General features: G+C 39.7%; 1 protein-coding gene across 12 annotated transcripts in view; it reads right to left on the minus strand.

Moving 5' to 3' along the window:
• ppfia1 (PTPRF interacting protein alpha 1) overlaps positions 1 to 14,342 on the minus strand; it is a 44,055-nt gene that overhangs the window by 28,147 nt on the left and 1,566 nt on the right. For 11 of the 12 annotated variants that reach the window (XM_086143828.1, XM_086143832.1, XM_086143833.1 and 8 more), the window contains exon 1: positions 9,534 to 13,026. In XM_086143828.1, the coding sequence (XP_085999954.1) occupies positions 9,534 to 9,812 (279 nt within the window). In that variant the 5' untranslated portion in view covers positions 9,813 to 13,026. Of the gene's footprint in view, positions 1 to 9,533; positions 13,027 to 14,342 lie in introns of those variants that run through there. The other variant, XM_086143823.1, reaches the window with a different exon arrangement.

Consider the following 14,342-nt stretch of genomic DNA (forward strand, 5'->3'; position numbering starts at 1 on the left):
TCAATAGTCAATAAGATCAAATCTGCCATAAAATGTCCATAAAAAACTATCAGTGATTTTATCTTATTGTATAGCTGAAGTCTCACTGTTATACCTGGCTGGTGGCATCTTGACAACCCAACCTCAGATTATGATGCCACCAGCTGGAGTACTCTCTTCAATTTTACAACTACAAAAATTTAAATTTTACAATTACAAATGAGACTCTGCAACTCAACTTAACCTCATGCTATGGCTTGAATATTCTTAATTTATAAACACATAAGATAACGTCCATTTTTATTTGTGAAACTACTCAGTAACCATATGTAAATTCCAATTTTAAAACACAACATAGCATGACGTAACCTAAATAGAGGTACCCACAACTCTTCATTCTGTCTTTGAAACATAAGTGCTGAATGCTGGCCATTTAATCTGCATTACAAAATGCAATAAGAAATATTGACACCTAATCTTATTAATTCCTCAATACCCTGTCCATGGAAAACATAACATTGGCATTTATATTCACAATGAATTTTATCACTTCAGCCCAGGGAAGGTAAATATGATCAAAAATTGATTACGTAAATGATTCACTTTTTGCACAGATATCAATGCAACTTACAAACTTTGGATAATCCAAACATTTGATGCGTCATTCTATATTTCTCAGGTTTGTATATAGTCCCAAAGATTAGGTCCTGTGTGACTCCAGGCTTATAGCAGATGTCCGGCTCCATGTCAAACCCCCTATTCAGACAAGTACCATATTTTCCTCACGATAAGGCGCACCTTAAAGCCTTTGATCTTTTCAAAAACTGACAGTGCGCCTTATAATCTGATGCGCCTCATATATGGATCAATATTGAGCCACAAGAGGTCTCACAACCACGGCAAGCAGCCGCCGACTCCATTCCCTCCCGTAGAAGAAGTAGCACGCGGTGCATGCAGGGATATGACTGCGCGAAGCGTGCATTTTTATTTCCGTGTGTGTGTGTGTGTGTGTGTGTGTTTGTGTGTGTGTGAAGACCCCAAAACGGTTCTTTCAAGATACACGCTTACGATGCAGAGTTTAAACTCAAGGCTATCAGTCATGCAGTAGAACATGGGAATAGAGCAGCAGTGACAGAATACAACATTAAGGAATCAATGGTGCGGAAGTGGAGAAAGTAACAAGATGACCTACACCATGTAAAGAAGAATAAACAGAGTTTCCGAAGGAACAAAGCAAGATGGCTAAAGTCAAGAGGACAAACTTCAAAAGTGGGTTGTTGCACAGAGAGCAGCAAGTAGAAGTGTAACCACAGTCACTATTCAAATGAAGGCAACAGCGCTAGCTAGCAAACTTAACATAAATGAATTCAGAGGCAGTCGTTCTTGGTGCTTTTGTTTTATGAAAAGCTTTGAACTGTGACAAATGGAGTTGGAAATACATTGTTTTCAACGAAGGCGGCGCAATACCAATAAGAGCTACCAGTACGCAACCCCAGCTACTACTGTAGCTTTTATTCTATGTGCCTTACAATGCGGTGCACCATGTAGATAATTTTTTTTTTAAAATAGGCCATTCATTGAAGGTGTGCCTTATAGTGTGGAAAATACGGTACATTACAAATTATTTGGGTAGGGGACACAGCATGACAAAGATGTAAGATGTAACAAGTATCAAAAACGTAATGTAACCAATTATAGCTCTTCAACTGGGTGGGGTCTCTTTATTTCATCATGCAAATATTACCAAATGTCATTAGCACCAGCTAGTTTGTGTTTTTGTGCATGTACAACAAGTAAACTGGTTGACATGACAAGATTCAATCTAAAAATCTCTTCTAAAATAAATAACCAGCAAACAAACCGAATGCCAGGAGAATGTCAAAAATGCCAATTACTGGATAAGATGTTAAGATAGGAAAAATTAAAATCACTCAATAAGCACTTGAGCCTCGGCTCCCAAAAGATAACAATACATAAGCAATTAACAGCAAGTTTGGTTTGTCTTTTTCAAGGGAAACTGACAGTATATTGCTTTGCAATTTACGTTATGCAAACTTAATAGAAACACTACTTTTCCAGACATTCGGTGTGTTCCAAATTACTTCTGAATTTTATTTTTGCGACATAAATAGCTGGTCCTTAGTTGTAAGTAGAAAAACAAATTATCACAAGATTTGACTGTCCCACAGGAACAAAAATAGACTTTACCACAACATATGGGCCATAAAACTTGATCTAAAAACAACTCTTTTCCTGAAAAAAATTAAAACAGATGTCAATGTACAATACAAAGCAGTTTGATTATGAGAGTGTTGTATTAGCAGATGTGAAAAACACCTTAAATATAAATTGTAGTCCATTAGGGAATCACTGAAGTTTAAATGCAGTTGAAGCATGAGTAAGCTGCCCTGGAATGTTTTGCATTCCCGGTTAAGGGTTTTCTCCCCAGGAGGGAGTGAACATGTGGGGGGGGGGGGGGGGGCTCCTCTTCTTTTTACCTACTCTAACAATTTCAGCACGGTTTGTGCTTACAAATTTCAATATACCCTTATGATTGCATCAATATCAATTACTCTTATGGATCCTAAGGATATCTGTCAATCAATCAAAGACTTAAGAGCTGCCTGATGATTTTGATTTCTCTTATTTTCCAATTCCACAAGGTTCAATTGATTTTCAATGAATATGATTAAAATGCGCAGGTAACTGGAAATGTGCCCCCTGGTATCACCTTATACATGGTTATATATCATTTTGCATCTTAAAGTAATTACTAAGGAATTTTCAATTCAACTTGTACAAACCCCAATTCCAATTAAGTTGGGACGTTGTGTAAAACATAAACAAAAACAGAATACAATGATTTGCAAATCACTTTCAACCTATATTCAGTGGAATACACTCCAAAGAAAATAAATTTAGTGTTCAAATTGATAAAAGTTACTATTTTTTTGCAAATATTCACTCATTTTGAATATGAGTGCCTTTTGCCCCAGCCTTTTGCAAGAAATTGTAAAAAGGCTTGGACAGAGGCAGCAAAAGACTGGGTAAATTCAGGAATGCTCAAAAAACACCTGTTTGGAATATTCCACAGGTGAATTGGAAACAGGTGAGTGTCCTAATTGGGTAGAAAAGGAGGATCCCAAAAGGTTCTGCTGTTCACAAGTAAGTATAGGGCTCAAGAACGCTTCAGAAAACCATTGTCCATTAATACAGTAATACATCTACAAATGCTAGTTAAAACTGTACTTTGCAAAGCGACAGCCATACATCAACAACACCCTGAAAAGCAACTGGCTGCTCTGGGCCCAAGCTTATCTGAAATGAACTGATGCAAAGTGGAAAACTGTGCTACGGTCTGATGAGTCAACATTTCAAATTGTTTTTGGAAATAATAGATGCCTATCCTCCGGGCAAAAGAGGAAAAGGACCGTTCAGATGGTTATCAGTGCAAATTTTAAAAACCAGGGTTTGTGATGGTATGGGGGTTGTCAGTGGCCATGGACTAGGGAACTTTCACATCTATTAAGGCACCATTAATGCTGAAAGATGCATACAGGTTTTGGAAGAACATACCCTGTCATCCAAGCAGCATCTTTTTCAGGGACGTCCCTACTTATTTCAGCAGGACAATGCTGAGCCACATTCTGCATGCATTACAACACAGGGGTTCATAGTAAAAGAGTGCGGGTACTCAACTGGCCTGCCTGCAGTCCAGACTTGTCCTATTGTGTGCGCCACATTATGAAACGCAAAATACATCAATGGAGAACCCGGACTGTTGAGCGACTGAATTTGTACATAAAGCAAAAATGGGAATGAATTCCACTTACAAAGCATAAACAATTAGTCTGTACCACACTGTAACACAATGGTAAAAATGCCCCTGTTTTTGGAATGTGTTGCAGGCATCAAATTCAAAATAAGTGAATATTTGCAAAAACATTAAAATGTATCATTTGAATGTTAAATATCTTGTCTTTATAGTCTACTCAACTGAATATTGTTTGAAAATGATATGCAAATCATTGTATTCTGTTTTTTTTTTACATTTTACACAACCTCCCAACTTCATTGGAATTGGATTTGTCAACAAAGCAGGGTTTTCCTTACGTCTGTCCAACTGATTCGGTACCACACGTCACTTGTGTACTAATACAATATAACTTGCTTGAGACTATAAAATATTATTTTCACACATCTAATGAATTGATTACAATAATGGGAAAGAGTAGTAGAAACTAGACTGAGAGTTGAAATAGGCAGTATGGCTTAATGCCTAGAAAGAGTACTACAGATGCAGCATGTGCTTTGAGAATGCTAATGGAGAAGTACAGAGAAGGCCAGAGGGAGCTGCATTGAGTTTTTGTAGACCTAGAAAAAGAATATGACAGCGTGCCAAGAGAGGAGCTCTGATATTGTATGAGGAAATCTAGCGTGGCAAAGAAGTATGTTAGATTGGTGCAGGACATGTATGCTTGCTGTGAGATCCCTCCATCAGGGATCAGCTCTGAGCTTCTTCTTGTTGGCGGTGGTAATGGACAGGCAGACAGATGAGGTTTGGCAGGAAATTCCATGGACCATGATGTTAGCAGATGACATTGTGATCTGTAGTGAGAGCAAGTTAAGAAAAATCTAGAGAGATGGAGGTATGTGCTGGAAAGCAGAGGAATGAAAGTTAGTTGCAGCAAGACAGAGTATAATTGTTTGAATGAGAGGAACCTGGATGGAATGGTGAGGCTACAGGGAGTGGCGATCAAAACGTTGGAGGATTTCAGGAACTTGGGGTCAACAGTCCAAAGCAAAGGAGAGTATAGAGAAGGGATGAAGAGATGGGTTCAAGCAGGTTTGAATGGGTGGAGAAAAGTGTTAAGGGTACTATGTGATAGAAGACTCTCAGTCAGAGTGAAAGGAAAGGTGTACAAGATAGTGGTGAGACCAGCGATGCTGTATGGCCTAGAAACAGTTACAATGGCGCTAGGACAGGAGGCAGAGCTAGAGGTCACAGAGATGAAGATGCTATAGTTCTCTTTGGGAGTGACCAGGATGGACAGGATGAGGAATGAGTCTAGCAGAGGAACAACAAATGTTAGATGCGATGGAGAGAAGGTCAGAGAAGCCAGACTGAGATGGCCCGGACATGTACAGAGGAGTGATAGTGAATATACTGGTAGATGGATGCTGGAATTGGAGCTGTCAGGCAGGAGGTTGAGAGAAAGACCAAAGAGGATGTATGGATGTAGAGAGAGAGGATATAAAGTTAGTTGGTGTGAGGGAGGAGGATACAGAGAATAGGGTTAGATGGAGAAAGTTGATTCACTGTGGCGACCCCTGAAGGGAAAAGCTGAAAGGAGGAGGAGGAGAAGAAGAAGAATGCTTATGTAGACTGCAATGGTGGCAGTCACAGCACATAGCAGGCTAGCCATCCCCCTCATCTTTACCAATTATAAAGATGCACATCGACGCTGACAACAAACCTGACAGTTGTCCACTGCGGTGCCAATAGATGGCTAGAGTTCAAATATTAAATCTGGGGGCTGAATTTTAATTCTGAAATTACGGAAAACAACTGGCCTTAAGTTAACTTGTGCTTCAAAATAGGTATCTAGTGACACCAAAATATTGTTAGAGTTCCATAACAATGAATAGGATTTCAAAATGTCCCTTTTAAAAGCCACTTGATAGACCTTTGAAAAAGCCATACTCTGAATGTGTTGAACCAATGGACAAGGAACATTTCAATGTTATCCTTCCTTTCAAAATCGAAAAGGACAATTGAATTACTGAAAGTCAGTTTCTTTTATTTTCTTCACTGTCTTCAGTCACAGTCTGTGAGCCTCTTGGTCACTGTTTTATTGTATAGGACAAATTCAGACAGCAATCCAAAGTTCATATGAAAACATGTTTCACTGGAACTACAATCTTGCTTTTATCCTTTGTTTTGGTAATCCTTTTGTTTTGAATATACACTATATGACTTTAAAAGACCTTAGAAGCCATCAAGGGAGGAAGAATTGCTTGGTAGAGGGAACACAGGGACCCCACATTGGTAAGTATTTCTTAAGAAGTATATCAAGTCAGTTCAGTGAAGTGTAGCGACAGGAAGTAACCCACACCTCAAAGGACATCAATACCCCTGATGATGAGACAGGTCCAAGTACCAAGGCAGACGGAGAGTCCAGCCAACCACTTAGGAAGAAGATTAGGGCTTAGAAACCCAGGGTTAGGTGGCCAGGTGCAGCAGAAAGAGGGAGGGTGTTAATAGTGATTTGGTTAGAATGTTTGAAACATTAAAAGGGACTGCTGAGAGTTGGAAAAGATAGGCAACCTCATATATGAGCATGGCAGGGAAAGATTTGGTATTGTTAAGGAGAGGAAGAAACCACCGGGTGAAGGAGTTAGATCTAGGCATCAAAAAGCGATCGATAGACTAGTTCAAGAGAGAAGACAGCTTAAGAGGCAGTGAAGGAAAGCGTCAGAGGTTGAGAAGGTTGGAATTGATTGTCTGCAGGTAGAATTGAAGGGACGATTGGTAGTGCTTAGAAGAGCAGAGAATGTTAGGAAACATAGGAAAAGGAAAGAGCGAGCTAGCATTGCTTTTTTTAGGGTAAAGTTGTTGCTTAGTTGTTGCTCAAGTAGAACCTTGAGGAGTATTTGCAGGGGTTGCACAAAGATAGGGAACAACAGAGAGATGGTACTTCCCTCTGATATTCCACCTATTGGGGAGGTAGATATGTTTGTGTGATGATAGTCCACCAAGGTGGAAGGAGGTTCAGGAAGTAGTGAAGCAAACAAGAGCCTCTTCAGCCCCAGAACCTAATGCAGTGCCCTACCAACTACATAAGAGTGCACTGGATGTGTTGAAGTTTCTGTGGAAACTGATGAAGGTACTTTGAAAGAAGCATGTTATTCCCAAGGCTTAGCACACTGCAGTGGGAATCTTCATTCCAAAGGAGAGGGATTTGGAAGACAGAAGTCAGTATAGACAAATCAGCTTGCTCAATGTTGATGGGAAGATTTTCTTTAGTGTGGAGGGCACAGAGATTATCTCGTTACCTAGGAAAGAATAGACTAATTGATACTTCGGTGCAAAACGCTGGAATTCCCCGCTTCTCAGAGTGCTTAGAGCACACCAGCATGATTTGGCACCAAATCCAGTCAGCTAGGAGTGAGAAGAGGGATTTACATGTAGTGTTTTAGACCTGGCCAATGCTCTCGGGTCAGTGCCACATAGGCTGTTATGGGAGGCTTTTGATTTCTTTAGAGTGCCAGGCAGTGTAAAGAATTTAGTAAAAGTATACTTTGCTGATATTTAGCTCTGCTTTACTACGGTAGAGTGGACTACAGCATGGCAGCAGCTGGAGATAGCCATTATGGCAGAGTGCACAATTTTTCCATTAGCTTTTATTATGGCACTGAAGGTAATTATTGGGGCTTCAAAATGGGTAGTAAGTGGAGAAAGGCTTCAGGGAGGGCTGCATCTCCCTCCAATTAGGGCTTACATGGATGACATGACGACAGTGACATCAACTATGCCATGTACCAGCAGATTGTTGGAGAAGTGAGATCGTAATCTGCAGTGGGCTAGAATGAAAGTTAAGCCAAGTAAGTCTAGGAGTATTCCAGTCATTAAAAGGAAGGTAGTAGACAAGGGGTTTATGATAAATGGTGATGGTGCCTACAGTATCAGAGAAACCGGTGAAGAGTCTGGATAGATGGTTTGATGCAAGACCTAATGATAAGGGACAATTTGAGCAGTTGAAGCAGGAAATGAGTCCGGGCATTTTACGTATAGATAGGTCAGGGCTCCCAGGGAAGTTGAAGTTGTGGTGTTTGCTGTTTGTGCTGTTGCCTTGGCTGATGTGGCCGCTAACAATGTATGACATTCCCCAGTCAAAGGTAGAAAAGCTTGAAAGGGTGTTCAGTTCAGTTATTAGGCTATGGCTCAGAGTCCAACGCTGTCTAGGTTAGTCTTTCCCAGGCACGATACACATGGCGTCACAACCAGGTCCTGTAATGTTGGGTTGCAGCAGTAGAAGAAAAACATTTAGAGATAAATTCTGTACTTGGTAATAGGGAGGTTAGGCAGATTAAATTTGTAAACTGGGGAGAAAAGGTTAGATCATTTAGGACCAGGCACCACACAGGGCAGCTAAGTGTAGGCGGAGCCTGGGAGCTGATGACTGATCTTAACGAGCAGCTGATGGTACCATCATATATACCTAGCACCCGGCTACAGCCGAATTTGTTGCTGGGGTCTGGGGTAGAGAGGATAGTATATCTTAATTGAACTTATGGTCCTCTGGGAGGATCAAGTTGACAAGGCTAGTGAGCGTAAAAAAGATAGGTATGCTGCGATGGCAGCAGAGGCAGAGCAGCGAAGTTGGACAGCTTGAGTGCAACGTATACAGGTGGGCTGTCTTGGGTTTGTGGCAAAGTCTGTCGATGCCTTACTGACCAAGTTGGCCATTTGCAGATGGAGCCTGAAACTTGCGGTCAGTAACATGTCTTGGACAGCAGAACAAGCTAGTGATTGGTTGTGGCTAAGGAGGAAGCATGGTTGGTGGTTAGGTTTCTAATGAAAGATAGTTAGCTTTTGGAACAGCAATGTTGCATGGAGGGGGGTGTTTCCAGGAAGCTCGATTTCACTTTCAAGCTCATGAGGTGTCGTGGGCCTAACGCAACAAAACACTGACGATGGAAGGTGCCCACTAGAAAACCCTGATGATATGCTTTAGGGTGTTGTTGGTTAGTGTAGGCAAGTGGTGTCTGGCTGGTGGGGTGGTAGCCGGCTAGTAGCTGGCTTGTTTGTTTTAGATAGCTTCCCTATAGCCTGGGCTTATAGACATGTTTTTTTTCCTAGGATTTTGGCACAAGGGATTCCATGTCCTGTGTGCTAATGAATGAGGGAGGAGACACCCAATCAATGAATATCACAGAGTGCATGACATAGCTCGGATCTCAATTTTCTGTAAGTTATTTAAACTATTAAACCAGAGCCAAAAAGGAGCAGTGAAATAAGTATAAGGAACCCTTTGCAATAATGTGCACTGTATGATATCTAACAAATACAAAACTTTGTTAAAAAGAAGGCAGGAAAGCAAATCCATGGAATACTGTCCCAAGAACTCTTGATGACAGTAAACAGTACAGTTTTGCAAACCAGGATAGCACAGATACAACTAAACACGTGTATCACTGCAAGACACGTGGAGCCAAGGGTTACAAAGCCTGTGACCTATAATTAACGCTTCAGGTGATGCTACAAGCAGAGTGTTGCCTTTTCATAGAAATCTAAAATTGATCCGGGGACCTCTTATTTTCCTATTAAATAAGCCTACACAGCACATCTTTTTGTGTAATTGTGGTGGTTGATTTAACATTGCAAATTACACAAATATGAGAAAAACACAAATTATGTCTCTGCTTTATAGACACTTGGTGGTAAGTGGAGTAGATCCAAAAAATATCAATTTTCCCCTGCACAACAAAGTATAATGCATGCATATAACTGAAAAACCTAAAAAGATTAATGGGTTTTCTTTCACACTCACCTGTGGTAAAGCAGTGTTTAGTTGTCTCTGGAGTGAGTCCCTTTCATGGCTAACTTCGTGCAATTTACCCTGAGTCAAACCCAGATTCTCCTGAGTCTCTCTCAGAGTCTCCAGAAGCCGATCCCTCTCCTCCAGCATAGACACCATCAGTGATTCAAAATGTCCTTCAGAGTCAGACTGCAGTGGGGAGCCAGAGCCTCGATGGCCATTGCCACCTCCCCCGCCATGCCCTTCAGCCTCACTGATGGTGGGCATCACCTCGCACATCATCTGTAACATGGATTGTATAAACACAGGGTAAGGGTATGAGCGAAGAAACAATTAGGGACATACACACGGAAAAGATAAGTACAAATCTCCCAATGTCAATTTACATATGTTGGAAGTACTGCAAAAGAGTAATACTTGTGGATATATTAAAAAGAAAAAAACACACAATACACTAAACATTTAACGACACTGATACATCTGTTATTTTCAAATATTTACAATTCATTGTAAACCCCAAGCACAATTTAATGCAATTTTTAATGCAATCTTTTAAGCAATCTTTCTTTTTAACCTGAGGACTGACGGTGGAATTATTTTTTTTATCCCGATCCCATCTCTTCCACAAAATACTCTCACACTCTGTCCAAATCCCACTCCCTTTCTTCAGGTTATTTTGTCCATGTAAATAGTTAAATGACTCATTACATTCTTATTACAATTGTATCTACATCTACCCAATTTTGCTCCACTGATATTATTTTTAGTCTGATTTTGGGGTAGAGCGGTGGCGTCACACCCACAACTATATATCAACACACGTAATGCATTCATTGACATTTTTGCAAACTAACCTGAAATCAGCTAGCAAAACAAATTTTAAGAATATAGGGGTTATTCATATATAAGTCAGCCATTTATTGAGACCCCTTAGCTGGGACCCTTAGAGTGATGGACCAGGTATATCTTAAAAAGCACGACATTTGGGCAAAGCTTACTTCCTCATCCATGGCTCCAACACACAGATTCACACAGGCTAAATCATGGGCGAGATAACAATTAAAATTAAAAAATACCGCTTTTGGAAAAAAGAAACAGACTTATAGATTTTTAACTAAAAACTCACAAGCAGCGCAACTGGTGACAGGTAAGGCTATTTCAGAACCACATGTTAATTCCTCAAGGTGCAGGGAGAGAATCACAAAAAAAAAAAAAACACAAGAAAAAAAAAAACAGTACGGTTAATTGTACAAAAGCTGTTGAACAAAGACAGGTTATAATTAAGTTATACTGAATTTCCAAGCAGCCACAGAGAACCTCACAGTCTAGCTAGCTAAACAACCCATATATGATAGCCAACTAAAAGTGTATTATTAATGTTCTATTAAGATACTAAGCACCAGTACAAGAGCAGAAAACAAGAAACTATTTTGAGAAAACAGACATATAAGCTGCCTTATCTTTCTCAAAAATGTCAGACAAAACTGCCATCGCAAATAATAAGCAAACTACAGAAGTGTTTTTTAATTCATCACATGAAAGCTTACATAAAATACAGCTCCCTTCAGGGATGGCCACAGCAAATCAACTTCCTCCATCTAACCCTATTCTCTGCATCCTCTCGCACAAACTAACTTCATGTTCTCTTTTTCTACATCCATAAATCTCCTCTTTAGTCCTCCTCTAGACCTCCTGCTTGGCAGTTACAACCTTTTGCGTAAAATACAAATATTATGTTGAATCCATTGTTGAACATTATTTAACATTATTTAACAGATACTAATGAAATCAGCTGCATTAGAGTCCCTTCTGAATATCAAAAGCTGGTTGAACAGAGCTCGTCAAGGTGCTGAGTTATATTCAGCAATGCATAAAATAAAATATGTATAAAATCAATATTAATACACAATATTGCTCCACTCAAGAGAGCAAAACCAAAACTATTCACTTAGCCAAGGACTAAGTGATGGTCCTTGAGTTCTTTAGTTAAATGTCAACTTTGCAAGCAAGTTCCCTTAACATACATGCGAAAACATATGCAAGCATTAAAACAGCCAGCAACCATCTATAGAAAATGACAATCTACACATTAAGTACAAATCAGCAGAGAACTCAGATGCATAACCCCATATTGATGCATACATTAAATATATAAAGGTTGCATCCAGGATGCTGGTACATGTAATATAGAAACCATAGCAGAGCTTAATAACCGCCTGGAATGAAATTATACAAATATATAAACTGTATAACGTTTTTATCTCGAATACTTTGAGCAGTCAGCAGCCACTGAGTAGAGCCAGGGGTCTCAGTGTCTTGCTCAGCAACACTGGCTAGGAGGAGCTCAGAATGAAACAAGGAACTTTCTGTTCCAAAACGACAGCCCTTACCACCTGAACCAAACTGCCTCTTTTATAGTTTTGTTTTTAATGAAGTTCATTTTATATATGTATATATATTTATGTATATATATATATGTGTGTGTGTGTGTGTTTGTATGAGAGAGAGACAGACAGACAGACAGACGGATGGATGGATAGACATTATTTAGTTATTTCTTCTTGTTAATTTAAACCAAATGTGAGGGGACTACATGAGGAGGTTGTAGGATGCATAGATGCCACCAAATCCGGTATATAGGCTGACAATCGACTTCAAAACCAATGTTCAAAAATCCATAGACAGCAACTACCATTACTGGACACAGATGATGTCCAGGAAACATGCTATAGTCGGAAATTCGGACACCATCATCATGCCCATACTTTGAGACCGGATACAAAGCGCCAACAAGCACTTACAAAATAGATTCCTTTAACAAGAAGGCACCCAACCAGAGGTTAAACATCATTACTAAACTGGGCACCTGGCAGCCTGGCAAAAATATCCTGGACTAAGGGACCAAGTATCATCTGAAAGTCTACTAAAGGATGTGAAAACGGCACCAAGCAGAAATATCACAAGGACCATGACTGAGACCAATCAGCTTATACATATACTTTGGCCATGATGATAATTGGGATGCTTGGCTACTAAAGGAACACCATAAACCTCAAGGATCATTACTTCTCAAGGAGAGAGAGGTTGAAGTCCAAGATCAAAACAACTCAGAAAGAAGTTCCTCAACCCACAGACCCAGGGGCTGTAAGTTGACACTTGGCAAGAGGCTAAAGTACAGTTGGCTGATCACAGAGTTACTTGATCAATCAATTTTTTATCATTTGCTCAACAAAGCAATGATTGAATTCTGTGTAGAATAGTTAAGAATTTAAGAGTGGCTCCCGTGTCTTACACACGACATTGTTGTATCACACAACAACTAAAGCCCAGTCACATGGCTGAACTTGTTGAACATTAGAGGGGAAGGGTTTTGGTAAAACAATTTGACCTGCTCAGCTGATTAGTCATAGTGAGGGGTAATGTATCATTGGGCTGATTTGAAATACCCTTTTTAGCTTTTTAATTTCAGTTTCTTGAGAGGGAAGTAGCAAAAAAAAAAAAAAAAAAAAAGGAGAGTGAAACTTATAAACTGTCAGTCTTTGGGATTATGAAAAATACAAAATTCAGATGAAGGATTTGCAGGCCTCATTGGTCTGCTGTATGGGGAGCACTAAATCAATAGTGCTACCTTTTACACTGATTAAAAAGTTTTGGGCTGATTTCAAACATGTCAGTCTTTTTAGCATTTTTTCAAATTTTTTTAATTATTGTTGCTGCTTTTTAAATGGTACAGGAAAACAGCTGCTCAGTGTAAATAGTCAAGACATTACCTCTGTTAAGAGGGGAGAAGAAAAAACCAAATCAAGAGCTTCACTGACTTAGAGAACTTAAACACCAGTAGTCTATTTGGTAATGTTTGTCAGTGAAGAACTTTGTGGGAAGATGTGTAGCTTTACTACCACCCTGCACACCAAGGAGTTTAGGTCATGTAGACAAACAGCTAGACAAAAAAATCCAAGGATCATGTGAACTGGATTTAGCATACCTACAAGGAAGAACAATTTACAAATTGGAACAAGTGGAGGAGGAACTTAGTGGCAGCCACAGAAATGCCTTTGTCTAATTCTCTGCATCGCCTGAGATGCCAAAAGCTATTTGCTTTCATAAACCAGTGTTCGGTTCAGTGAACCAACTCTGTAATGCATCTTCAAGCAAATGTGAGGCTGAGCAAGCTAGGATAAAGTTGTTACAGGAAACTCCACATTACATCTTTAGTTGTGTACACGATATACATAAATGATATTAAACAAAGAAAGGAGAAAACCAAACCTAATTTACCATGTGCAAAACAAAAACACCAACACAGCATATCCAGGTCAAGCCACTCAGGCTGTTTATGAGGGGGAGGGGTCAGCTAGCATCCAGGAGCGACAGATGGTGGGTCCACATTTAACTAAGCACTGGACATCCCATACATCAAAAAGTAAAGATGACAATCCAAGATAAGGATCCAGTATACTGAAGGGGACTAACTTGAACAATACCTCTAGCTTCTTATTATGTGAAAAGCAGTGAAGGAAACTGATGACACCAGGACCAAAAGAGACCAAAATGCCAAGCCCAAGGGACATTGCCACTTTGCACTTATTTACACATTCATTTTCAAAGAGATGCAACACAGATTTTCATTTTTGGGATTTGAATGATATCTGGTTAGGAATGGAAGAAGTAACATTGAATACTCATCACAAAGATAATTTCGATGTGCCTTTGGCATCAAGTGTAGTGAAATTTCAATTATATTTTAGTGCCAATGAAATTCTGAAGAAATAGGTTTGCTGCTTTAAGACAAATGTGAACTAGCATGACAGATGGGACCTT

The sequence above is a fragment of the Fistularia commersonii genome, chromosome 3 (genome assembly GCF_037954325.1).
Source record: "Fistularia commersonii isolate RoL2024-O1a breed Wild chromosome 3, RoL_Fcom_v1.0, whole genome shotgun sequence".
In the NCBI taxonomy this organism is placed as follows: domain Eukaryota; kingdom Metazoa; phylum Chordata; class Actinopteri; order Syngnathiformes; family Fistulariidae; genus Fistularia; species Fistularia commersonii.